The sequence below is a fragment of the Podarcis pityusensis genome (genome assembly GCF_964106645.2).
Source record: "Podarcis pityusensis genome assembly, chromosome: 12".
In the NCBI taxonomy this organism is placed as follows: Eukaryota; Metazoa; Chordata; class Lepidosauria; order Squamata; family Lacertidae; genus Podarcis; species Podarcis pityusensis.
Genome location: NC_138037.1, coordinates 40153715 through 40181057, shown reverse-complemented (window position 1 = coordinate 40181057; position 27343 = coordinate 40153715). Strand labels below are relative to the sequence as shown.

The 27343-nt window shown below is 41.3% G+C and overlaps 1 protein-coding gene across 3 annotated transcripts in view; it reads right to left on the bottom strand.

Moving 5' to 3' along the window:
• KAT2B (lysine acetyltransferase 2B) overlaps positions 1-27343 on the bottom strand; it is a 42263-nt gene that overhangs the window by 9973 nt on the left and 4947 nt on the right. For 2 of the 3 annotated variants that reach the window (XM_080974671.1, XM_080974673.1), the window contains exons 2-11: positions 20299-20425; positions 16076-16221; positions 14376-14465; positions 12928-13109; positions 11476-11667; positions 6915-7021; positions 6500-6625; positions 3772-3908; positions 2581-2792; positions 1073-1199 (exon numbers count right to left, since the gene is read on the bottom strand). In XM_080974671.1, coding sequence (XP_080830797.1) covers positions 1073-1199; positions 2581-2792; positions 3772-3908; positions 6500-6625; positions 6915-7021; positions 11476-11667; positions 12928-13109; positions 14376-14465; positions 16076-16221; positions 20299-20425 — 1446 coding nt within the window. The remainder of the gene's footprint in view (positions 1-1072; positions 1200-2580; positions 2793-3771; positions 3909-6499; positions 6626-6914; positions 7022-11475; positions 11668-12927; positions 13110-14375; positions 14466-16075; positions 16222-20298; positions 20426-27343) is intronic. The other variant, XM_080974672.1, reaches the window with a different exon arrangement.

The window sequence follows — 27343 nt, the reverse complement described above, 5'->3', positions numbered from 1 at the left end:
CTATAATTATCATGAAGTCTCTCTCCGCTATGAATACATTTTTTCTGCAAAAGATGTCCTACTTAAAGGGGTTTTTTATTTTGGGTATGTATCAGCTAAAATGAGCAGCAATAACAAAAACAACAACATTCTAATGGTGCATATTATTTTCCTGCTTAATGCTCCCACCCACCACCTAAGTAATCTGCAGTGACTGAGGAGAAAACAGAATAATTTCCGTGGGTTAAGAAAGGGTTAACTTGGTTGGGTAATGATCATGAGCTATGACAAAGGCAGGAGAGCAGAACTGTGGAACCAGTGACTGACACAGAAACTTACTTACATGTACAGTAGTTGTGGCAAGCTCCACGTGTTGCTGAAGTAAAATTCCCATCATCCCTGGCCATTGGCCATGCTTGCTGGGGATGATGGAAGCTGAAGTCCAGCAACATCTGGAGGGCCAAAGGTTCCCCACATCTGGTGGGGAAGGACAAAGAACAGATGTTGGCGGTTCCTGCCCTAAAAGGCTCACAATCTAAGATATATGCAAGCAAGCATCAGAGGAAGGTGGGGAACAGAGGCGAGGGCAGAAGAATATGCAACTAGTTCAGTTACACTGACATTGACTTCGTTACATGACTAAAAGGCATTCCAGAAAAGGTGAATTCTGAGTTCCTCCTATGTGGTTCATTTCATGTGATAAGAGGCACAGCTGAATGCCTCTTAAGAGATGCATGGATTCATGGTTCTGGCTCTCTGCTGATAGCCAGACCACACTTAGGAGAATAGCCTAACGGTTGAGACAAAAACGCAACACGTTTTCTTCTTTTTACAAGCTGAATTTCCAGGCGTTTTTAAATTTGGCCACCTTTCTACAGCTGGCGTTTATTTCTGCATCCAGGCACTTTTTGGCATGAGCCTGCTGTGGGAGCGCCCTCGCCGCCTATGGGGCAGATGTGCAGTTGTTTCTGTTGGCTCAAAGTCAGGGGGAAAGGCTGTGTGCTAATCAAATGGGATGTGCCCCTACACAATCCAATTATGCCTGCATAATTGTGAATTTTGTGCCTTTCCGTACCACTGACTTTGTCCTTACCTTGACTTGTTCGTTAGAAGTCACAGCGCAGAAAACTATTTCTGTAAATCCTTGAGATGGGAACATTCGGAAGCAGATGCCGCCAATCACACGGCCGTCTTTGATCAATGCAAGGGTCTTGTGTTTCCTGGAGTTATATACATTTTATGTCAGGCTTGTTTCACAGCGAGTGATGTATAAGCACTAGCATATCTCACATCCACAGCTAGAGCAGCAATAAATAATAAAAGCATTTGATGCAAAGACCTGACGCCAACTTCATGCTCTGCACAGTCGGTAAATACAAGATCTTAGCAATATGTTACATTAAAGAGAAACAAAGCTGCTGATTCACTTTATTTAAAAAGTAAAGATGCCCAGGAAATTGGGCCATTTCTTACTGAAGTTGGTAATAACACTGAAGTAGTTATTACCGCGTTTTCCAACCCCCTTCCAAACAAATATCTGAACACCCTATCATCCAGTTTTCTACATTATAGAAGAATTACTTGTTTCTTCAAACTGAGAAACAGTTTTGAATTCCCAACACAAAATTATCATTGTAACAACCACAGGTGCACATACAAGAAACAACAATATATTAACAGTGGGGCAGGTTTTTGAAAACCCAAGTTTGGTGAAGATATTAGACTCCAAAAATAATAAAGAAATACAGATGCCATTAAGCAGGTGGAAAGAGGCTTTCAAAGAACAGCTAAGGAGACATTTTTATTGGCTGATATTAGAGAACCATAATCTGCAATGGAGTAATATCTAAAATAGACAAATATTAATTTATATGAATCAATGGCCTGGTTCTTACATAATGCTAGCCATGGTTTGTCTAGTTCAAGTGTGATATGTTTGAATGCCTGAATCCAGTCCAAAATGGTTTCTTTATCTTGCAACAAACCATAATGTGAAGTCAAGGTTTGCTATTTGCTTAAGAACCATGGATTATTTGGGCTATAGTTTGGGACTGTGCCTGAATCTAACAACCTTGTTTAACCAGAGTTTGTTTGGCCACCCACAAACAGTCACCAGGCTACAGAGTGCACAATGCAGGAACAGCTAGAAAATAAACCATCTGTGGGACTACGAATGGGTTCATTGAGCAAACCATGGTTTGTATTACACAGCCAGTAAGTGTAAATACGGGTGCTTAAGCCTTACTTTTCAGTCTAGCCAAGCTTTGTGGGATTGGTCTATTTTATTACTGACTTTTTCCATTTTTTTATGTTGGCAGAAGCCACCTGATAGATCAAGCTTTCTTTGCTCATTTTCTACAAATTTCATTATATCATAAATAAAAATGGAGAACTGTATTTTTTCATGTTGTGAACTGCCTTTCATATCTGGCGGACCTGCTTTTATTGTTCATCTTTACCTTTCTTTTTCTGCTCTGAAGATTGCATCCATGCAGCACATAAAATCTGAAAGCATGCTTTTTCCAGAAGCCAAATTTATCCAATATAAAGTATTGCCTTTCTCAATCTACCTTTCCCATGGAGAGGGGAGGAAAAACTTACGGATCAAAGACTAGACGAGTAATATACTCTTTCGGCATTCTGGGTAGCTGATGTGAGAATACATTCTGTAAGCCAACCAGCCACATCATGATTTTCTTATTTGGCTTTTGATTTAGGGAATTTCCAACTACGTGAAATTCAATCACTCCCCTGCGCTCTTCCATCCTCGCTGCTTCATCCCGGGCTGAGTGTGCAGATAGAAAATTAGTCTGCTTTATGAAAGGAAGAAGAAAAAAGAAAAAAGGTTCAGTATACATTTGAGAATTTTGGCTACTTTGTTTTCACAGTCAGGCACACAGCACACCTGGAAATCTGTTCCATCTGTTTCGATAGAACACATTTCTAAGTGTGTTAGAAATTCCACTGAGAAACAACACAATTTGATTACAATGGGACTAATTTCACTGGATCTTTCTCCATGTGATTAGAGACATGGTGTGATCCCGTGACTTATCTTGATAAGGTGAACTAATCAGCTCCCTTTCTACATAAAGTGGTACCTTGGTTCTCGAACTTAATCCGTTCTGGGAGTCTGTTCAACTCCCGAAACTGTTCAAAAACCAAGGCGTGGCTTCTGATTGGCTGCAGGAGCTTCCTGCACTCAATTGGAAGCCACAGAAGCCGCGTCAGACGTTCGGCTTCTGAACAACGTTCGCAAACCGGAACGCTTACTTCTGGGTTTGTGGCATTTGGGAGACGATTTGTTCGACAACTAAGCCGTTTAGGAACCAAGGTACCACTGTATTAGCAATGTTGTTGTTTTGTTTTAAATGAGCTCTGATGAAATTCAGAATTCACACTTAAAGATTTTACCATTCCACACCACCTATTCTATAAGAGAAGCCTTTTTCACTTAAAGCATTTCTTAGTTGCTATTTGCAGGAAAGGTATCAGTTTGTGATAACAGGAAGAACATCATGGCAGGGAGGGAGCTGCTGTTAATCCATGTGAAAAACACTCAGCTGTATGGACCAATGGTTTAATTCGGTTTAAGGCAGCTTCCTATTCTGTAGGCAGTATTACATGTCACACTGAATTATGATATTCTGTTGGGAAAGGGAACAAATGAATTGCTTGAAATAAAAGGAAGCTAGGCGTGACAAAACCTACAGACAACTTCTAGTTCAGAGGTTGCCAACCTTATGAGGCTGATGGGCACATTTGCAAACTGGAGAAAACTACATGTCTCACCTCTGGACCGAGCATTGCAGCTGGATCTGTAATGGTTGACATCACTTCGTTGATGAGTTCAATAGGAATGTCTCCCACAACTCTTGGCTTCTTAGCATCCTCCACAGAATAAGGCTCGTTGCTTTTTCTCTTCTCCCCTGGATAATATAGCAACAGCAATTGAAATAATAATCTAAACTACTGAAGAAGCTATAACTCTGTCAAAAGGCAGACATTCAAAGAATGGAAAAATTATGTTACTCATAAGAAATGCAATAAATCAATATTTTAGTGTGGCAGCATCCACACTTTGCAACTCCCTGCCTAGTGACATCAATCAGGTGCCTTCGCTGGACCCTTCTGGGTTCTGCCTTCTCCATGGAAATAAAAAGCCTCTGAGCAGCTATCAGTTTATGACACCAGGATGAACACCCCAGCAGGTTAGAGGGCCAGCCTAGCCCAGTCCAAAGGAGAAAGTTTGCTTCTCCAACCCGAAAAGAACATTCAGCTCTAACGGCCAGTTTCCCTGGCCCCATCTGACACCAGGGTAACTCACAGCTTCTGGATTGTGTGGGTTTGATTACATCCATGTGCATTATTGAAATCCATTCTAAGGTGCCTTAAGTAGAAGATGAGTTACACTTCTTATAAATATGGACAGATGACAGTTTTGGGTTGCTGTGGTTTTTTTAAGTGTATATAAACACCTACATGTTGTGCAACACAAATTTAAAAATAAACATTATCACTACTTTGCACAAAACGGGGTGTTATAGCCAATGCCAGTCCTGCTCTGCATAGGCCCACTGGAAGTAACAAACACCACAAACTCATATCCATTAATTTCAATGGCTCTACTCTAAGTAGGACTAGCCCTGGATAACACCCCAAGTTCTTGTCCCGTGGAGTATACAGGCATTTCCTATTTGTGTCAATGTGACAAAAGTTGCTTGTCTCCAAGCCTGCCTTTTTCCTCTGTGATGTAAGAGAAGTTGCACACAGAACTATGTGTAGTTATTTGATTCTTTTCTCATTTTCCCAACCCCCAATACAGGGCAGCTGCTGAGATGGAAGATGAGTATGGATGAACAGCTCCTGAACCCTATTCTCCCTGTACTTCTTTCCCATTGAAAATGCTTCTTCCTGCCTCCCTCCCTCTCTGCAGCTGCATTTATCCCAGCTGAAGGAAAAGATACAGATATATGACTGCATTAAGAGTAGATGTCTCTTCTGGTTCATGAATCAACAAAAATGGCAGTTAAGCTTCCATTGTATAACATTTTGCACATATGGCATTAAAAGCTGCAAGGAGACAGATTGGCACTTTAGGGCCAGGATCAGCTAAAAATAGCCGCATTTTGACTTGCTTCATTAACTGCTGGGCAGGGGGGCGTGTTGCAGAATCAAATAACTTGGAAGGGGGGAAGCGCTTTGTCAATTCAGAATGGAAATTTTTAGATGAGCTTTGATTTTCCAAATTGCTCTTGAACAAAACATGGGCTTCAGAAGGTGCTTACTGGAGGCACACAAAACATGTATGTGCTTGAAGTCATGTCACTTGGAGAAGCAACAAGCATCTACCACACCTCTCTGGACAATTTCAGTTGAATTCTTGCAGCCCAGTCCTTGTTTCACAACATTCAATAGGCCATACCTCACAGCAAGCCTTCTTAGAGATTGCGGAGTTCAGATTTGCCTGGGCTGCGAAGGGCATCCTTTGTCTCTTATCTCCAACAGGTATTTCAAATGTATGGGGGCTAATATCTGCTGAGGGAAAGTCACTCTGCACGCACTCAGCGCTTATCTACTGTTACCTTTCACCCTGCAATTTCCAGGCAGAGATCTGCACTTTAATGCTATGTGTCTGAGCATCCTCTCCCCTGAACTTTCCCCACCAAAACCCGCTCTTTAAAACTGAATCAGAGCAAACGTCAATTTGAGTTTTCTGCGGATTGGTGTCTGCACTGGTTGAACACACAGAGACCTGGAAAGCCCAGACCACGGCTGGAAAGAGCGGGTAAGTGTGGATAAGCCCTCATTTAATTGCTTCACATGTCTGAGGGTTGAGCCCTGCCAAAGGGGTAAAGGTAAAGGTAAAGGACCCCTGCACGGTTCAGTCCAGTCAAAGGCGACTATGGGGTTGCAGCACCCATCTCGCTTTCAGGCCGAGGGAGCCGGCATTTGTCCACAGACAGCTTTTTGGGGCATATGGCCAGCATGACTAAACCGCTTCTGGCACAATGGAACACCGTGACAGAAACCAGAGCGCACAGAAACACCATTTACCTTCCTGCCATAGTGGTACCTATTCATCTACTTGCACTGGTGTGCTTTTGAACTGCTAGGTTGGCAGGAGCTGGGATAGAGCAACGGGAGCTCACCCAGTTGCATGGATTAGAACTGCAGACCTTCTGATCAGCAAACTCAAGAGGCTCAGCGGTTTGGACCACAGCGCCACCCGCGTCCCCTACCTGCCAAAGAGACTGGGTTTCCGAGTTGGGTCCTGGTCAACCCAATTGATAGTTAAGCCCTCTAAATAGCATGAAGCAAAACTAACAGCAGACACCAACACTGTAGAACAATGGCTAGAACCTTTTTTGTTGCATAACCTATCAACGTGGGGCATCTCCGACAGCTTTATCTTGCTCAACTCTCATTCTATTCAATGGGGCTTGCTCAGCAGAAATACCATGCAGATTCCCTAGCCTGAGCACAAAAAAAGCTAGAAGCCCACTGCTCTTCACGTTACCTAGATTGGGGTCCAGACTAGAAGCAGCCTTGCAAGCAGGACTCATACTTCCACCACTAGGTTGCTCTAGAGAGGAGGGGCTTGCACTGTAAGGAACAGACCTTACCACAGGAGGGCGGCTGATAACTGCAAGGAGACAGAAAGAAAACAACAGTGAATACAGGAATGATCAGCACTAAGTAGAGCCCCCCTGAAGCTATTTGCATGTTCAGGGAATCCTGCAGTTGGTGTTAATGGGAGCTTTCCTTGAAATGCAAATAGCAGCTTCAGAGAGGGGATTGTAGTCAGGAAGAGAAAGGGTGAATTTTCCCACTCCCCACCCCACAGGCAGCTCAGGCTGTCCCAACAGCTGCTGTTTGCATAGCATCCATGTCTAATTTGACTTTCATTCTGTCCTGCACCACATTACATTTACCTGTCTGGATGCCTAGCTGGGCACTTCGAGAAGAAGATGCTATGAAATCTGGATCCCAGATAGGAGAACTTTGACTGTACACCTCTTCCTCCAGCATGGACAGGAACCTTAACACAGGAATTGAGGCAGCATTAATAGATGGGAGTTTTATCTACCAAGAAAAACATACCTTGCTTTATGATAATAATAATTTCAGAAAGCTATCAAAACAGGAACAAGCTGAACAAACAAAAAACACTTTTGGAAAAATGCTCCGTTGCAAATTTCTGATGAAACCTAATAACAGTTGAGAGAAAAAGCACAGTACTGATGTGAAATCATTTGCTTATATATCTAATGCCTTTGTTAGATGCTTATAGAAATTCTTGAGCTACTCTAGCTGGCGTTACTACTCATCACAACTGCCGACAATTGTTGTCACCGCCGTGGTTTTTTTTTAATTCCCCCCCTTCTCTACATTGTATAAAGTCATTTACAGTACGATACTATCCTTGTCTACTCAGGAGTAAGTACATTTCAGTTCAATAGGGCTGACTCCCAGGTAAGTGGGTACAGGGCTGCAGCCTTAGAAGCTCACAAGTTTGTTTTGGAGTATTTTCTATACCAGGGATGAGGAACCTGAAGCCCTCTAGATGTCATTGGGCTCTAACTGCCATCAACTTCAGCCAGCACGGCCAGTTCTCAAGGATTGGAGTTGTAGTCCATTAGCATGAGGTGGGGGGCTTGGGCTTCTCATTCCTGCTTCAGAACCATTAGAAGTGAGCTTTTACTTCTGTCCTGTCCCATCCCATTGCCTGGGGCTTGTTCACGAAGGTGCTGCCTTTAAGGTCACAACAGAAAATCTAGGAACATTTATGCTAGAAGATACTGGAAAGCCTTCACTGTAAATAGCTAAAAAATATATGAACAAACACTTAAAAGAAGTTTATGCTGCCATTATGCAGATCCTGCTAGGCAACAGATCACATTTCATGAATAATACTAGAGAGCTTCCTTTGAAACATCAAAATATCTGACCGGGCTATGCATTAAGATGATAATCATGCAATATTAGAAAACCCTCATACTATTAAGGATATGCCAGCTTAATCCTTTCCCTGAGGTCTGTTGAGAATTCTGCTTTGAAAAATAAGAACTCGCTCAGAATTCTAAACCGAAGTTTGACCAGCTGAGTCACTCGTTTTGTGTGGAAATATTGCTCACAGCAAGAATGGTTATTTTTTAAAAAATGATTTAACATTCATGTGAGGCTGCAAGCCCCAGCAAACTCAGTGGGGCTTCTTTTTAAATAGATATTGCATGGGATTGCACTAAACCATGGTTTATGACAACAGGAGAATGATATTTACCGCATGTCCTACCTGTGGCCTTCCAAATGGCTTCTCTTTGGCCACTGGCGATGCTGGACTAGAGAGGTCTTTGATATGATCCAGCACAGCTCTTCTTATTACATCTGGACTACAGACCTCTGATTTAAAATCGGTTAAAACACACCAGGGCAATAAACCCGGGTTGCATGGTTCAGATGTAAGACTGAACTCTGGATTAATATAAACCAAGCTCTCCACACCAAACCCAGCACATGAAAGCAGAGCAAAATGTGCTCATTTACAGTTTCATGTGCCATGGTTTTACGAAATCCTCAATGATCGTCTGAACTGGGCCAATCTGTCTCTGATGCAAAGCCAACAAAATCACATTACTAACACAACATTGTGACAGTCTCATTCAGGTTGATTTGCAGCGTAATTCCAAGATGCATTAGTCAACTATAATTGCCTTCAGTGTGGTGGAAATATGGCACTAGTTTTGATTATGTCACTGTGATCAGACTCAGGTACACCCTAACTAATTCCCAGTCCAGTCTTTCCCCAACCTGGTGTTTTCCAGATGTTCTGAACTCCAACTCCCATCAGCCTCAGCCATCAAGATCAATGGTCAGGGATGGTGGGAGTTGTAGTCCAAAACATCCGGAGGGCACCAGGGTGGGGAAGGCTCCCTTAGACTCTCAAAGAACAAGTGGATATAAACAAATTCTGAAAGAGAAAGAAACTGTTCCATGAGATGGCGCAAAAACAGCCAGCTCATCAAAAATGACATAGGGCTTGTTATTTTAAAAAGAAAAACCCTTAATAATTCTCATAGAACAGTTTATTTCACTTTCACAATCTTTGTTCCCACACCCTTAATTCTAAGAGAAGCAAGCCTAGATAGACAGGCATAAAGATCTCTCTTTATCTTTATCCTTATCCTATTTGTTCTCTGAAAGATCCGAGTGTGTGGAAGCTTTGCAACATTAGATATTTAACTCATTTCATCAGAGACACTACTTTGCCAATGTTTCTTCATGATGAAGCAGTCACTATTAAAGAGCTGCATGTTACTGCTGAGCAATTTGTTCTTTGCTAAACCGGCAGCTTAAAAAAAAGGTAATTACATGGTACCTTTTGCTATTGTCCCACTAATGTGTTTGAAATGCAAGCAGTCGTGAATAAATTATTCCTGTTACAGTACAATTATTATGTAAACTGACATCTTCATGGCTTTCCCCACCAAGCTGCACAGCAAGACACACTACTTATAAAGTCACAAGCTATGTAATGCACTGCAGTGTGCTGATAGGTCTAAAAATGCAAGCGAGTAGCTTCTGCTAAATTATTGAAAATGAAATCAAGGGAAACAATAGATACTAGAACTCATTAGGGTACAAAAGACCACTTTCAAATCCTACCACACAGACACATAAACTAATACAGCATAAAATATTTATATTAAATGATAAATCTTTTGAATAACTATAAATTTTAAAATATACAATGAAATGCAGTCTGTAAAAGGCTAAAGCGAATTAGCCTCACACACATTAAACCACAACTATGGTTTAAGATGGTGTGGCGAAGCTGGCAAATTGCTGTCCACCCATGAAGTTTTGGACCTTTGGAGCTCATTTTGAGTCCTGAACAGAAATAATTTCAATCCAATCCTTGTGGAGTTAAATCTTGGGTTATGAGTTTCATCAACTTTAACAGCAGGTCAGCTCCAGACATGCCTGGCTTGGAGTATACATTTTTGCTCGGTAACAGAAGGAGCGTCTGTTCACTGCAGGACCACTTTCCAACAAGCGGAAGCTTTCTCCAGCCACACAGTGAAAACTCAGGTTCTGAGCCAATGTTTATCACATAACACATTCATTATGCGTATCTTAAGAAATTCATTAAGATCACTTAATTGAAAGCTAGACCAAATTTCACCGAGATTTTTTAAAATATTTGTTTCACTGCATTCTTATCCTGCTTTTCTGCCTATGCCCAAACAGAACTGCATACAAAGGCCCACTTCACATGTAATGCTAAGCCAAACATATCTTAGTGTAAATGGGGGAAAAGGGGGATTCCCAGAGCTAAGATAGCAGCCACAGCCTTCTTTCCCAAGGTCCTGGCACTACTCAAAGCTAAGCTATGGTTTGATGCAGCACTACTTCCAAACCCAGCCTCATGGATTGTCTCCTGCAAACCACAAAAGGCAACATGTACATTTCTATGGCATGACTACTGCCGTGTGTTGTGCATAGGGCTGCCTCTGAAGATGGTACGGAAACTTGAGCTTGTGCAGAATTCTGTGGCCAGGTTCCTCAATGGAACAAGACAGTTTGAGCATATTGCACCAATGCTGGCCTGACAGCACTGGCTGCCAATTAGTTCCCAGGCGCAATTCAGAGATGGTTTTGATCTATAAAGCCTTAAACGGCTCAGGACTGCAATACTTCAAGGACCGCCTCTCTCCATGTGAACCAACCTGGACCCTGAGATCAACATCTGAGGCCTTCTTTGTGTTCTGCCAGTGTTTGAAAAGGAAAAGGTTTTGACTTCCTTTGCCTGGTCCTCAGACCCTAGTCGGCACAAAGAGTCCTCGAGAAAGAGTACTTTGCAGAATGCTGATTTTATTCTAAAAAAAAGTCTTCTCCAACTACGACCGACCGCCTTATACATATCAAATGCAGCCAACTTTCTACCATTCAACCAACCCACAACACACACAATCAATGACCACTCTATATATTTATAGACATAGGTAGATAAAGGTTTGCATGAGTCATGTAGGCTTTGCCGATTCATTGTAGGCCGCTGACTCAGTTCCTTTTGTATTAAAGAAGGGGCGGCTAATTTTAAGCCGTGACATGTTCCTCCTCCTCAAGAGGGCTGGAGGGTGTCAACATGAGAAAGGGCCTTTTCTGTTGTGGCTCTCCATTTGTGGAACGCTTTCCCCAGAGAGGTTTGGCTTTCATGATACACCTTTAAGTGCCAGGCAAAAACATTCCTCTTCAACCAGGCCTTTGGCTGATTAACATCTGATACCCTTTTAAATGTTTTGTGGGAGGTGGAGTTTATCGGTCTGTTTTTGTTTTTACTATGTATTTTGTGCTTTTATATTATATTTTTATGTTGTGAACCGCCCTGAGATCTGCGGGTGAAGGGCGGTATACAAATTTTAATAATAATAATAATAATAATAAATATACATTTTAAGTTAATCAGAAAGTTCACAACAAAAGCAAAATTACTTAGGGAAATGTGTGAGTATTAGCGTTCGTTTCTCAGGTGGAAGCTTGTCCTTTTCCTGTCTTGCGTGTTCTAGGAGTTGCCTTCTCATGACAGTAAAGACAGATCGCAGCAGTGTTCTCCCAAAAACTTGTGTGGTTTCGTATCGAGGTAGACTGTCACAAAACTGGGGGACGTTGCAGTAACACAACCACCTGCGAAGGGGGAAATATTAAGATAGAATAAACCCAGGCAACGGATCCAAACTAATATGAAAAATTATCTCCTTTCAAAACCTAACTACACTATTCACATCAATTCACCTTAGAGCAAGAATTTACTGCATCCTCTTAAGAAAAGTATATTTAATTAATATCCAGAATCACGACATTTGCCGCAAAGAATCTGGTTAGAAAACACATTAAAATTCTGTAGCTACATGAACACTAGAAAACGTCTAGCAGGTCCAAATTGTAAAATAAGAATTGCAAAACTGGGTCAAAAGTAAGTCACTAGCTCTTCCAGCTCAGGCATCTACTGACATGTAAACAAATGTAGACTGACAAATCATAGAATTGTGGTCCTGTAAATGTCCAAAATGTATTTTGTATGGTTAAGTTTTTACCTCTATCTTCAGTACATTTTATTTTATTTTATTGCTATGGCATCTTCTGATGATGATGATGGTCACCTAGTCCAATCCCCAGCAATGCAGGCACCTCAGCGAACGTGATATTCTCTAGATGCAAGATGTTTGCACCCTTCCCTGGAGAAATTTCAGGGAACAGAATGGGCCCTGAGGTGTGCAAAGCCTTCCTTGCCCCCACTAAGCCAGGTTTGATATTGCAGCAGAACAGGACCTTTGCAAGAGGTACTAAAATGTGCCAAGAGGTGAATCGTTTTAGGAAGATTGTGCAGAAATTTCCCTTTCCCTGGCAGCTGACTCTAGGTAGTGTAGCAATCATGTTGCTTGCCAAATCCTGTCCAAAATGCTGGGAATATGCACACAGTAAGCAGGTTACTCACACAGAACTTGCACCTGATTACCTGCAAAGCAAATTCATTAGCAACCTCCTAAAGGCTTGGCCACAAAACCATAGACATCTGAAACAGGAACATTGTTAGGCAGCACCAAAAGACAGGGCAAAATAAGGACGGCCTCAACAAGAGCAAGAAAATATTTTATCGAGGAATGGTGGCAATATCCTAGCCCTGCTGCCCGTTCCCTAGCTTCTGGTCATCACAGGTATATTGCATTGGAACTCGTAGGTTGTGCTTTTGTCTACAGCTTGACCCTACGAACAGACTTTCCCTCCATGTATTTATCTGATCCAGTCTAAATCAAGTCAATAAATATGAAGTCAAGAATATTGGTCCCAACACTGTACGTAATAGGGAAAGGGCAAACAGCACCCACTACCCACCAGAACTGATCCTACAGGTACAAATGAATACCTGAAACAAGACATTGTTACCTTGTGTAGTTCACTTTGTAGCTGGCAATGTCGTCATTAGGTGACCTCTGTCTTCGCTGAGAAGGTGTCTCCAGGTGCCAGTAGTTGATGCGATTCAGGAACATTTTAGCCAGCTCTACTATCGTTTGCCTCTCTTTCGATGGTAAGTGACTAAATTTGTATTGCACAAAATTATTAACTCCCTTAAAAAGAGAGGACACATAAATAAGACCATTTGTAAATCAAAAGGAAGACGAGGCTCTAAATACATATTTAGGGTTTTATTTATTTTAAGTGATGAATTAATATGTTTAATTCCATAAGGTGAAGATTTAAGGATGTTAATGTCTAAGTTAAATTTTATAAGAATTGGGATTTGGAAAACCGTTAAAAGGACATGCAATGAAATTCAACCACGGGGAAGTGAGGAAGTCACTTAACAAAGTTAATAAGTGAAATTTTCAATAAGGCTTTGATTTATGTTTGTTTGTCTTATGTGTTTGTTTGTTTGTTTGTTTGTTTGTTTGTTTATAATACTGTGAAAACTAATAAAAAATATTTGGGGGGGGGAACTAAATGCATATTTCCTATTTAATGACTGCATTCTCTCTAGTGGCTGGTTGAGGTCCACTTCACATTTTATCTTTTTCAAAATCCAAACAGCACAGGTGACACGTGTAAGTAAATCTCTGGAAGAGAAACCGAAACCACCTCTTAAATAAAAGCAAGGACTTTCTCCCACAGATGTAGCTTGTCGAATGACCATGCCACTGGCTGTCACAGATTATCTTAACAGTCAAATGAATTTGGAATCTACTTTTACCCAGACTCTACTGAAAAGCAAAGTGTGTGTTTGTTTGTGTGTGTTTTGTCTATCTGTCAGCTGTGACCTAGAGAATAGACGCAACAAGACAGGGCAGTGCAGACTCTCTGTCAAAATTCCAAATGTGCCCAAAAAGGTTTGCACTCCCTGATTTAGTACAACTGAGGGCCGTAAGTAGGGTTTTAAGCTCCCCACTTCAAGCAGCAGACTAGCCTCCACCGCTGGTAACTCACAAAAAGTCTCTTAGCAAAGCCAGGGAAACCATCTAGAGCAGTAGCTTTAAAGACAGGATGGGCAACTGTCTAAATGAAATTGCAGAAGTGTGAAAGGGGGCAGGGGGTCTTTTCTAACTGCAGTCCAGAGGTGCATTATGTGCTCCCATTGGTAAGCATGGAAACCACAGCTGAGTGAGTGTTCCCAATAACACGGAAGCCCCACTTTTGCACACAAATCGAATCTGCACCAGCCAAGCTAACTTCAGTCAACTAGCATGGCATAGCTAGTCTGCAGACCTTGTTTCTCACTGGGTACTTGATCTATAACACCACCTAATATTCCTAAAAGTCTTTAGTCATCATTTTTAGCCCCAAGTCAGCAAGACTCTTCATATACTAATAGGAGATGCCTCTGTATAGATGTACTTTACCTGTTCAATACTAGGTTTCTCAAATGGGGGGCTCTCCAAAGATCCTTCTACAACTGGTTTTCCCATCTGTAATATACATTTCCTCAAAAGCTGTTGAAAAGAGATTTTTAAAAAATAAATAAATTAAAAAGGTTACTAACTAGGGCTGGATGATAACTGGTTTTCAATATTGCGATATATCACCAGGTAAACATCGCAATGTATCAATATATCACGATATCTGAAATAAGGAAGGAACTACGCAGGGGCGAACCGGACAATGTCCTGGCGACTGCTGCTACTTAAGGGTCTAAAAGTGATAAATGTTTAAATTATCTATCACCTCATGGTCACTTTCAGTGAGCCAGTGTGGTGTAGTGGTTAAGAGTCTCGTAATCTGGTGAACCGGGTTCGATTCCCCGCTCCTCCACATGCAGCTGCTGGGTGACCTTGGGCCAGTCACACTTCTCTGAAGTCTCTCAGCCCCACTCACCTCACAGAGTGTTTGTTGTGGGGGAGGAAGGGAAAGGAGAATGTTAGCCGCTTTGAGACTCCTGAAGGGGAGTGAAAGGCGGGATATCAAATCCAATCCAAATCCAAACTTTCAGCAGCAGGCAAGCCAAAATGCATCCAAATGAGACTTTTGGTTTTGGGCTTGGCTAATCTGACAGTTCCAGATTATTTGTATTCACTATGACTCAGCACCATACTTTGGATTGTCCTGAATATCACCATTTGGTACTCCAAGACCAAAGTATCCAATGAAGCCATCCTGTTTGTGCAAGAACTTCTGCTTGTGCAACGGAACTTTCCCCTCCCCCTCCTCCCCACATGCCCCAAATCTGTTCTGCAGGTTCCCTGAGGCCTCTGGAGGAGATCTGCAGGGGGCATGTGGCAAGAGGAGAGGGAGGGGAAGAGATCCGTGCACCAAAGGAATGTCTTCACTGGATAGAACCTATGGTTTGCAACTATAACAATTATACAATAATATAATAACAAATTTTCAGCCAAGGCCAGGCTCAGGGCGGCTAGCACCAAATATGAATTACAATAAAATGTAATAGAAAAACAACAACAGCAACAACAATAACAACAAACAGTTAATTAAAATACGCTTAAAATACTGCTTAAAATGCAGCCTCATTTTAGTAGTAGCCCATAAATCAAGACCATAAAGGGAGGAAACATCAGATCTTCACCCGAGCCAGCTATCCATGCTGGTCCTACATGGGCCAGCAAAAAAGCCAAGGGAAAATTTATATACCAAATCCCATATGAGGGGTCAGAGTGAGTCTAAGCCGAAGGCCAGGCGGAACAGCTCCATCTTGCAGGCCCTGCAGAAAGATGTCAAATCCTGCAGGGCCCTAGTCTCTTGTGACAGAGCATTCCACCACATCGGAGCCAGTGCTGAAAAGGCCCTGGCCCGACTTGAAACCAATCTAACCTCCTTGAGGCTTGGGACCTCCAAAGTGTTGTTATTTATGGACCTTAAGGTCCTCTGTGGGGCATTACCTACAGACTCTATCATATATAGAGGAAAGGCACTACGTCTTGTATGAGTCAAGCCCAGAATTACTGTCATACTGGATCCAAGCCAAATACAGTGCACTAATTGATGGTAACATTGCTCAGTTTTTGCATCAATCTCTACGGATGTTTTACGCAAGATAACAGCAGCACTGAATGTATTCCGGGAAACAAAACAAAAACCAGCAACTTGCCTTGAACAAGTAAAAGTAGACTTGCTTGGTATCTGCATCTTCTTCTTTGTGAACACAGGCAAAGAGATACTCGACATCCAGCACAATCCCCAAGAGCCTGTTCATTTCGTCTTCAGATACATTCTCCAAATGGGAAACGTGAGCAGCTAAACAAACAAGTAAATCCAAAGCTTAACAGGAAAGACCTGAGCAAATGGAAGCATTTATCTGTTCTTTGTTAAATTGGCCTGTCTCGGGAATGGGCAACCGACACACATAAGCCAAAGCGAACTCATGGAGAATATTTTTTTCAACCCGCTAGAGATGCTATCACAGACACTACTAACACAACAAGTATTTTCCACATCCAAACAGTTACTGTCAGATTTGCACCCTGCTGTGTTAACCTAAAATCAGTATTTGATGCGGCAAAAGCTGTATTATTATTATTTTCAATTTTTTATTTAACACTTGAAACAATGACAAAATTTGAAATATAAAAAAACCACACAATTAATATTGACTCCCCTTTCCCCCCCCCCCACTTCCACGGTGCATTTTATTGCATTCTTTTCCACCACATATTCTAATTTCTCCCCATTTTATATCTCAGTATTTTTAACTGCTGAATTTATTCTATTACTGTTAACTTTTTTTAAAGTGCTTGCAATATTTCTCCAAATAATCTATAAAACATTTCCAATCTTCCTTGAATGGTTTTTTTAGTCCTGATCTCTTACTCTTATCTGTCTATCTTGCCCTTTCTATATACAATGGAACCTCGGGTTAAGTACTTAATTTGTTCCAGAGGTCCGTTCTTAACCTGAAACTGATCTTAACCTGAAGCACCACTTTAGCTAATGGGGCCTCTGCTGCTGCCGCGCCGCCAGAGCACGATTTCTGTTCTCATCCTGAAGCAAAGTTCTTAACCCAAGGTAATATTTCTGGGTTAGCGGCGTCTGTAACCTGAAGCGTATGTAACCTGAAGCATATGTAACCCGAGGTACCACTGTATTCTATTAGCTTCATCTACCATTCTTCCTTCACTGGTATTATATCTTCCCTCCAATTCTGAGCCCACACCATTTGTGCTGCTGCAAAAACTGTATTAGCAGTGGCTGATGACATGTTGAGGTGGCGACATTCATCTGACCTCCGGTCAGTCATGTTGCTGTGTCTTACAGAGAAAGAACAGGGCAAGATAGCAGCGAGGCCAGTGCAGAGCGCACACAGTGGTGAAGCCCATTTGTGGCTCCTGTAGGGCGTTTGCACTGTGCTGACCTCCCTGCCACCCTACTGCTCTACCTCCCAGTAAGCCACAGCAACATGACCAACCACAGGGCAGGTGAACACTACCATCCCACCACACTGTCCGCTGCTGATTATTAACCATTATGTGTATTAAACTATAGAGTAGGGCATGAATCAGTCCTGTTTTCTTCTTCCTGTTTCAGAAAATGTTATCTCTCCTGTCCTTTACAGTGTGCCATTTAGATTCTCCATAGCTGAGAACACACTGATTATCTACTGTGTTGATAGGGCTGGGCGATATAGTGATATATCATCCTAAACCTGTTTGAAGTCCACATTGTGATATTGGTTTCATAATTTTTGACGTGGCAATATATCACAAACCATGATGTGTGTGTGTATGCTACACAAAAATCACAATGTGGGGAAAACTGTGAAGCAAGCCAAAGCTTCCGTTGATTCCTGCAGCCCCTGTTAACTCTGCTGGCTCAGCTCTCCCCTTCCTCTTGCAAGGAGGCAGAGAATCACAATGCAGGAAAAACTGTGAAGCCAGCCAATGCCTCTACAGAGCTCCATCCTTAGTTCAGACATTGTGGTATATTGCACTGTTTAGCTGGTGATATATCACAATGCTGAAAACCAGATATTGCCGAGCCCTATTGTATGACATATCTTTGCTATGAGAACGTTCCTAACAAATTCATATGTGAGAGATTTCTGTATGTCTGCTAGTAAGAAAGCAATCCGGTTACAGTTTAGATATGTGAGGAGTCCCCAAACCTCTCCGGAATAATATTGTCAATCCGAGATTTCTCACTTATTTCATTCTATGGCGCATTTAGGTCTCAGGGATTTGCAAAAGATTATTTGCAAGATCTCTGGTGTAACTTTGTTGGAACAAATTAGTTCTCCTAAATGTCATCAGGCTACCCCAAGAACGCACAGGTGCTATAGCGTAAAAACTTGGAGCAAAATTGTTTCCTAGGCTCCCTGAGAACCGAAGAAAAGCAAATGCTTCAATGTCTTAGAAGCTTAATAAATGGCAGTTGTAACCATCTAACAGCAGGAGGCTAATTGGGAAATTAGTTACACTGTCATTTTAATGACAGCAGGGTCTGAACTGTGAAGACGCTTCTGTTATCAGCTCCTATTCTCAATAGATTATCTATTCTCTCCAAAGGAGAGAGAAAGGAGTCCGACATTTCTGAGCCTGTTCAGACTCAAGGTCTTATTGTCCCTGCAGATCTAACCAAATGTATTCAGTCGCCCTGTGCTGCTATAAGAAAGCCATTCTGTTTTCCATTCTACGGTATTTAAACTTACCTCCAATCCTCACAAATAAAGGGAATATTAGAGAATGCCTTACTACATAGATATTCAGCAATCATTAGCATACTAGTCATAGAAAGCTGTTTTAAGTTTTAATATATTTATGTTTGGGGTACGGCAATATTGAATTTTAGCAAACTTGTACATTTTGCAGCTTTCTTGTGGAGCTCTGGCTATCAGGTTTTGGTACAAAATTGCCTCCCTAGATCTGCTGAAGAAACTGCTACCAAACAACAGCAGAATGACATGACATATCTTTTAATCCTGCTTCTTTGATACTTCTTGTTTTCCATACTTAGTTGAGCCGCGCAGGTATATGCATAATCTTCAGATTTATTTTGTTTTTGCAGCTGAACACATCTTGAGTCATTTAAATGTATTTTGTTCACATTTCTGTGACGTGACAGCAAAACACTGTTCCAAGAGTCTGATCTGGGAAAGCTATTTCATGCACTGAAATCCTGAATCCGTACCCAAATCTAGGTTGATAGATATAGCAAAACAAGCAGCCATGGAGGGCGTTACATTTGAAGAATAAGAAGAAAAACCCTATATATGTAATTTGACTTCTTGGATCAGCTATTTTTGCTTTAAGGTTTCAAACTGCAGCCTTGAAAATAACTTTGGAAACTGACCCATACCGTAAAGTTATTTATGAAGCTTCCCCCCCCCCCCACCTCTTTGGTTATTACAAAGAATTTTGAAGTGCTACATGAATCAGGTATTTCATCTTCCTAAAAAAAAAAAAAGTGTGCAGGTGAGTTATGTCCATGTGCTGCACATAAACGCATATATGTAACAACAAAAATAGGATTTTTGCCCCTCACAGCACATTATCATAATAATTATGAATCTAGAACAACAATAATAATAATGTGTTTTCCACGTAAGGAATTCTGAGTGCAGAACTTGAGAGCCACAATACATTAGAGGCTTTTGTTGTTGTTTTTAAAAAGTAATTTTACTACTATCCAGAGTAGTAGCAATAGATAACCATAAATTGGGAAATTCTACTTGAAAATGTTTGCATTACATTCTCTTTATATAATGATTTTACTTTAAAATTGTTTAATTGTAAGAATACCAACAAATATTAATAGAAAAAAGGAGAAGAATGATAACTAAAAAGAGAACAAAAATTTATGCATTGTCTCTGCAGAACTACTGAATATCTGGTCTTGGTTCTACCCTTGTGCTCAGCTTTAGCATGTTTTCAAATACACAGTATATTTAGGTCCATTTGTTTTTTCTTAATTTACTCAATTTACTGTTACCTTCCCCGAACCTTTGGAACTGGGTAGGCTATGAACTTCAATTAAGTGCACCTTGGGAGTGCAGAGAAATACCAGTACCCGAAACTTTACTGTCGGTCAACTTTCGTATTTGGTTTGTATTTACAGTATGTGCTTAAGCCAAAATTGTTGTTTTGTTTTGTTTTATTGCAATAACTGAATTTATCCTGTATTTGCTTAATTTCTGGATTTTGTTATTTTGAATAATAACAATTCTGAATAATATTTGTGGGTTTTTTATGTTTCTCCATTTTAATGTTGCAAATGGGTTTGCTGTGAGCCGCTTTTGGGCACAGCTTACTGTGGGGAAAGCGGCGTATAAGTAATAAATAAATAAACAGAAATTCCAGAAGAAAATACTACAAAACCTACCTAGTGCATGATTACAGCTACGACATGGTTCGTTAAGACTCACAACCGCCTGCTGTAGTTCTGCTCTGGGTGGAGTTGGAGGTGGGTTAGGGTTTTTCCAGCCATTACATTTACAAGATTCCTCAGCCTGTAATTTTAAGAAAGTGGGGTGGGGAGATAGGGAGACAGAGAGAGAGAGATCGTACGAGTTTAAAGAATGTATAAACATTCCCCATATTACTAGTAATGCTAGGAAAGGAGAGCTTTTACATTGCCACAACACAGCTATTTTCTTGACTACTGTAAGATGCGCTTGTGTTTATACACAAATACAGAAGAACAACATAAGGAAAATCCTTCTGGATCAAACCAGAAATGAAATCCAGTATCCCTGTTCTCAGTGGCCAACCACATTCATATGGGAAGCCTGAAAAGCAAGACCTGAGCCCAAGGGTCAGCAATCTTTTTCAGCCGTGGGCTGGTCCACCATCCCTCAGAGCTTGTGGTGGGCCAGACTATATTGGGGGAGGGGGGAATGAACGAATTCCTATGCCCCACAAACAACCCAGAGATGCATTTTAAATAAAAGCATACATTCTACTCATGTAAAAACACGCTGATTCCCGGACCGTCCGCAGGCTGGATTGAGAAGGAGATTAGGCCGCATCCGGCCTCCGGACCTTTAGCTTGCCTACCCCTGCCTGAGCCCAACAGCTCTCAACCCACTTGTGATTCCAAGCAACTGGAATTCACTGCCTCTGACAATGGAGATAAAAGCATAGCCGTCATTGGTAGTAGCCATCTTCTATGGCTATAAAGACAGAATATTACTCTATGCTCCTGCTCACATAAGGGGGAAGAAGGTGATATTCACCACCATTCCACAAACATCTGCTACGAAGGGCTGGAGGAGCCTGACGGAAAATAAGTAAAACTCACTTCCCTGCCATCTATTGTGAATGGAAGCCTCTGCTGGATCGTAGCCCCTTCACAAAAGAGTAACTCTGGATCTAAGCCATGCTATAAAGATTACATACAGTATATTCTATATGCAAATCATACATTAGATGTGGAAGAAGTACTGGCTGAAAAAAAGTAGGCAACATCGTCAAAGGATCATTCTCCTAGCCATTAATGAACCAAAAGCTACAATGCAGTTCTGAGCATGCATTACATCTAATCATGATGTTATAGGTCAATGTTTTCTCACCCTTAAATGATTACACGTGCCCGAAATACTGTGGATTTCTACTGGGAAATTCCCATACATTTTTAATGAAAACTTCCACAAAGGTTAACATTAAACCTTTCATTTGTTTTTGTTTTTCCTGGAGGCCACCATCATTCCCGCTATCCCAAACGTAACATGCAGACAAAGCCTGGCATTGCTACGGAAGTAATTCAGTATTTTTTAAATTAATAAAACACATCATAACACACAACGCCATAGTTTTAGAGATATACATTACTGCAAAATTTCCTATTAATGTTTTAGTAGCTTGGACTATGCTATTTATGCTAGTAATGTGCTTTCGAACATACTACATATATATTTCGAATATACTACATTATATTACATATTACATTTCGAACATACTACATATATATTTCGAATATACTACATTATATTACAAATGCCACACACAAAAATGACTATCTTGCAGTCTTTCATGTCTCAATAAGATCGGGCTTTCCCTCTGATCGACGTTTGGATTTTGTTACCTCCCAGTTTAGGAGTTCTAACAGAAAGATCACTGGAATCTGTAACCTTTCAGGTTTCAGAACAGAACATATCCGAAAGTTGTGCCAAAGCAACTTCTTTCCAACAGCCATTTGATTTATTTCACTTGCATGACAAATCTGTTGAACATCACAATGTGTTCATTTATTTATCTGCCCTTGGTATGAACTCTGTGTATGTGTATGATTGTTTTTGTGTGTGTGGAGGGGATTTGTTTGTTTGTTTTACTAAGTATGCCTGTTTCTCAGAAAAACATTGGAAGAGTTGCTGCCCAGGTTTGTGAAGGGTAAGCTTGCTGCTGTGGATCTGTAAATCATTGCTGTAAGAAAAATAAATTTAAAAGCCTCTGTATGGCGTGCGAGCGCACGCACACACACACACACAGTTTCTCCCAAATATGAATAAGCACTTGCTTTTAGAACACTGTGCCATAATTATCCCAGAGCCCCAAACCCATAAGGACTGAGTACCTACACAAAAATGTAGCACTGCACACTAATTAGCATCAGAGATGCAAACAGATGTACCAATATTGTAGTCGGAAGAGCTAAACTGCCAGGAATGAATACCAACCCTCCTACAGGAACGGAGAAAAAAGTGTTTTGTTTTGCTGGCAGGCATTCGTTGCAGCTCTCAGTTTTATTTCTAGCAAGCTAATTCTTGTTAAACAACCAATCTCGGGTTCCGAAAAGGAAGGGATTCGGAGCAGAGATGCTTGTATGCTTCCGAAGGCATCCTGTATCGAGGCCACTAAGGGCTTTAAAGATGAAAAGGAGCACTTTGAATGGTGCTAGGAAACAAACTGGAAGCCAGTAAGGTTCTTTCAGCACAGGTGCTTCCACCAGCTAAGAAAAAAAGCCGCTGCGTTTTGTTTCTGAGTGGTTTTCAAAGGCAGCAAATGGCATTCAGATCCAGCATTCTTGCTGAGGCCATATGCCTTCTGTTCTTGACCCCAGCAGTGAAAATATTTTGCCCTCAATAGTGAGTGCAGCATTCCTAAGGAGTTCAAATTACACCCCGCTGAGTGGCTTTTGAGTCTTTTGCAATGTTTCCTCTCTCATGCAACTCAATAAAATGTCACTCCTCTGCTTTTCATTAGGAGAGAATGTATGAAATTACCTCTTTTGAGAACTTGAGAGTGATGGGAAGGCGCTGGGGAGAGTAGTTAAAAAATATTTAGTGCCAACGTTATGAAACATTGTGCAAATTGTACAGTATGTATATGAGGTTAAGAAAGGAAGGCTGTGGGTGCTTAATAGCAGGGGTAGACAACGTGGTGCCCTCCAGATTTTTGGACTCCAATTCAAGAGAGCCAGCCTGTCTCCTCACGTTGCACAAGCTAGAAGCAAGAGATGCAGGTAACTTTGCTGTTGATTCAGCTCATGCAGGAGATAGCTCAGTTGGTCAGAGTGCAGTGCTGATAACGTCAAGGTTGCAGGTTCGATCTCTGTATGGGACAGCTGCATATTCCTGCACTGTAGGGGGTTGGACTAGAAGATGATTCTCAGGGTCCCTTCCAACGTTCTATGATTCTATGTACATTCCACTGGTAAGTACGGCATAAAAATAAGATACAACAAACTCTGTAGGGCACTGAATTGACTATGTGCGCTTTAGAGTGTTCCAGAGTTCACTCCACTTGGGCAATGATCGCCCGCCCTGTGGAACGCTCTCCCATCAGATGTCAAAGAGATAAACAATTACCTGACATTCAGAAGACATCTTAAGGCAGCCCTGTTCAAGGAAGTTTTTAATATGTAACGCTGTACTATTTTTAACACTTGATTGGGAGCCGCCCAGAGTGGCTGGGGAAACTCAGCCAGATGGGCGGGGTATAAATAATAAATTATTATTATTATTATTATTATTATTATTATTATTATTATTATCATCACTCTCTTAAACAAAGGAAGATTTGTCATGCTAAGGGATGATCACACAGACAAGGAACCATTGCTGAAAATGGCTCCCCTGTGTTGAGCTCCCCTCCACTCCCTCAGAATACGCCAGGTGATTCATGCTTCGAGGTCACCACATTGTGAATTTCTGACCCATGTTGGTAGGAAAATGTAGGACATAATTATGACAGCAGAATAAGAGCAAGTGATCCTACATGTTTGGGGAAAACTCAACAGGATAATGTCATTTGGGAAGTGGAGTGTAATGTGTTGTTCAGCCCTCAGCATTCAGCCCACGAACTCAGTCAAGCCTAAGTACTTAGCTGAGCACGTCTTTGTTTTCTATAATTTACCAATTAACTGGATCATTGTGTAACTTTGCATTACTACCTCCCCTAAACTGAAACTCTAATCAATGAGGAGTCTTGGCTCTCATGAGTCGCCCACATTGGAAAATAAATTACTGTATGGATTTGGTTTATGATGAACATTTTTCTAATGATATGTGCTAGCACAATATATGGATTGCAGATTATATACACCACTCTCAAAGACCACTGTGATTAATCTATATATCCGCCACATGTCTAATTATATCTACTGCCCTTTCTTCTAATAAATAGTAAACAGTGAAGTGCTAATAATTAGGAAGATTAATGTAATAATGTTTTGGCTGTGATCCAGAAAGCTGTGAATCTACTTCTGTAAGCACAGAAGGACTGTATTTATTGCCTGACAAGCTGCTCTTGAAAACCAGAGAGTTTCAGAATGAGTAGGTGCTGCTGCTGCACCAAAGAGAGATTTAAGTGGTGAATTCAGGCTTGCCCAAAGAAACTCTCAATATCACAGTCTCCGAAGGTGTTTACGACAACAGGGATCTTCAGTTTCCATTGAGATAGACACACAAATAATGAGACAGAGAGCACAAGTATTCAATTACTATCTTTCACATCTGAGACCTCCTGTACCGAAGTGCATAAGCTCCGTGCACAGAGTCCTCAGTCCAACTCCAAAGGTCAAACTACAAGTGCACTGTTGGAAATCACGTCAAGAGTTTTACAATTCAGAATCACAGGCTTGGGTGGGCATTATTTAACATGCGGATGAGAGACCTTTTATCATGCCATGGGCTTTATTCCCATCTCAGTCACATGCCAGTGGTGTTGAGAGCCAAACGCAAATGTGGTTAAAGCAACAAATGTGATTTTTTTTACCTTTGGACAGTAGGCTCATTTCTATATACATCTCTCTCTATCCTCCATCCAGGCAAGAAAAAACAATGGATTTTTGTTGTTTTAAGAAACACTTCCAAAAATGAACATTCCCAGTATCTTCAGGACTGTTCGTACATCACCAAATGGGCCTGATTCCTTATCTGCACCCATCCAACCATTTGCCATCCTGTTTTTCCTGTAATTTTCCGATCCCTTCAGCCCTAACTGATGCTTCCAATTTGTTAAAAGTAAGCAAGTTATGCAGTTGCAAAGATTAATTCTTCATATTAATTACTGCTGTCAAACAAACGGCATAAAGAGGGATGAGATGTGGCTATGCATGGACGAGAGAGAAGCAGACTCATGTTAAACTGTGCAACATGACAAATAGAGACACTTGGAAATCAGACGCAAAGTATAAGATTAGATAGATAGATGATTAGATAGATAGATTAGATGATTGATCGATAGATAGATAGATAGATAGATAGATAGATAGATAGATGATAGATAGATTCCTCTTTCTGCCATTACATTTATGGCTATGTGAATGCTTGGGAGGGTAGCAGAGATTAGTCTGGGACACAGGTGGCGCTGTGGGTTAAACCACAGAGCCTAGGGCTTGCCGATCAGAAGGTCGGCGGTTCGAATCCCTGCGACGGGGTGAACTCCCATTGCTCAGTCCCTGCTCCTGCCAACCTAGCAGTTCGAAAGCACGTCAAAGTACAAGTAGATAAATAGGTACCGCTCCGGCGGGAAGGTAAACGGCGTTTCCGTGCGCTGCTCTGGTTCGCCAGAAGCGGCTTGGTCATGCTGGCCACATGACCCGGAAGCTGTACACCGGCTCCCTCGGCCAATAAAGCGAGATGAGCGCCGCAACCCCAGAGTTGTCTGCGACTGGACCTAATGGTCAGGGGTCCCTTTACCTTTATTTAAATGCTTGGGAGGGTAGCAGAGATTAGTTTGGTAGGTCTGCCCCCATTGATGTTCTGGTCGCGCTCTAATTTGGGGAAGATTATCTTCTAGAGTGTGAAGCCTTCTATATTCAAAGAAGCTCTCCAAACACATTTTAGAACCCTAGAAACTCAGGGTTCTAAAATGTGTTGGGAGCCTCCATAAGGATTGGAGGCCCCCCACTTCAGAGCCGGCCCCCAAAGTTGGAGGGCAATGGAAACAGTGGCAGGGTGGAGCTATTGTTTTTATCCCTGCTGGTCCCCCTCAAGTGTTTACCTAACTACAAAGCTAACCCCCTAAAGAGGGCTAAAAGACAAACTGCATTCATTTACATCATAGTTTATGCTTAATGCTTGAACAAAAATAAACTCTCGGATCTGAGAACTTTTGAAATCGGTCTACAAAGGAGCCAGTGGGCTATACTCTCAAGAGTAGACCCCCCCCCATCAAATTAAGTTACTCCACTGATTCCAATGGATCTACTCTTGAGTATGACTTACAACCTGCTGGTTATTTTTATTTCTAATCCTCTTAAAATATTATGCAGAAACCTCCAAATGCATGCCAGTTATTTAAAAAAAAAAACAAAACAGAAACAGTGGCATTTACTTTCAGTCTTGCTTACAAAGGAGCAGTTTAAAAGGATTTTATGATTTGAAATTTACCCTTTGACACTGAAGAGCATTTGGAGACATTGTACACTGAACCACTCTAATCTAAGAGGAGTGAACTCCATTATGTAAAGTTCACAGGAAATATTAGTTCCCAAAAACAGGAACATATCAGTACCCCAACACTACAGCACTTTTAAGGCTTATGTTCAGAGGAAGCCAACACAGTGCTGTCCAGATGTTGTAGACTACAACTTCCATCATCCCTGACCATTGGCCATGCTGGCTGAGGCTAATGTGATTTGTAGTCCATCAACATCTAAAGGGAACCAGAGTGCGCTGGTGACTAGAGTGAAATTCCCAGCCAATTCAATACAAATTACTTTTAATCAAACTTGTTCAGAGATGCGTTGCAAGTGTACAAATGTTTTAACAAACAGTTTCCTCTATTCAACCTCACAACATAGGGTTGTTTCATGGACTAATTTATCAATGGAAAACTTTTGTCCCTGTTCTAGCAGCATGATTATTACTACTCCTATTACCCATAGACTATTACTGCATGACTCAGGGTATTGGAATGACAGGAGGCAGAGAGAGTTCCAGCAGGAACTAGCATCTTTTGAAGTATTATTTCCACTATTGGAA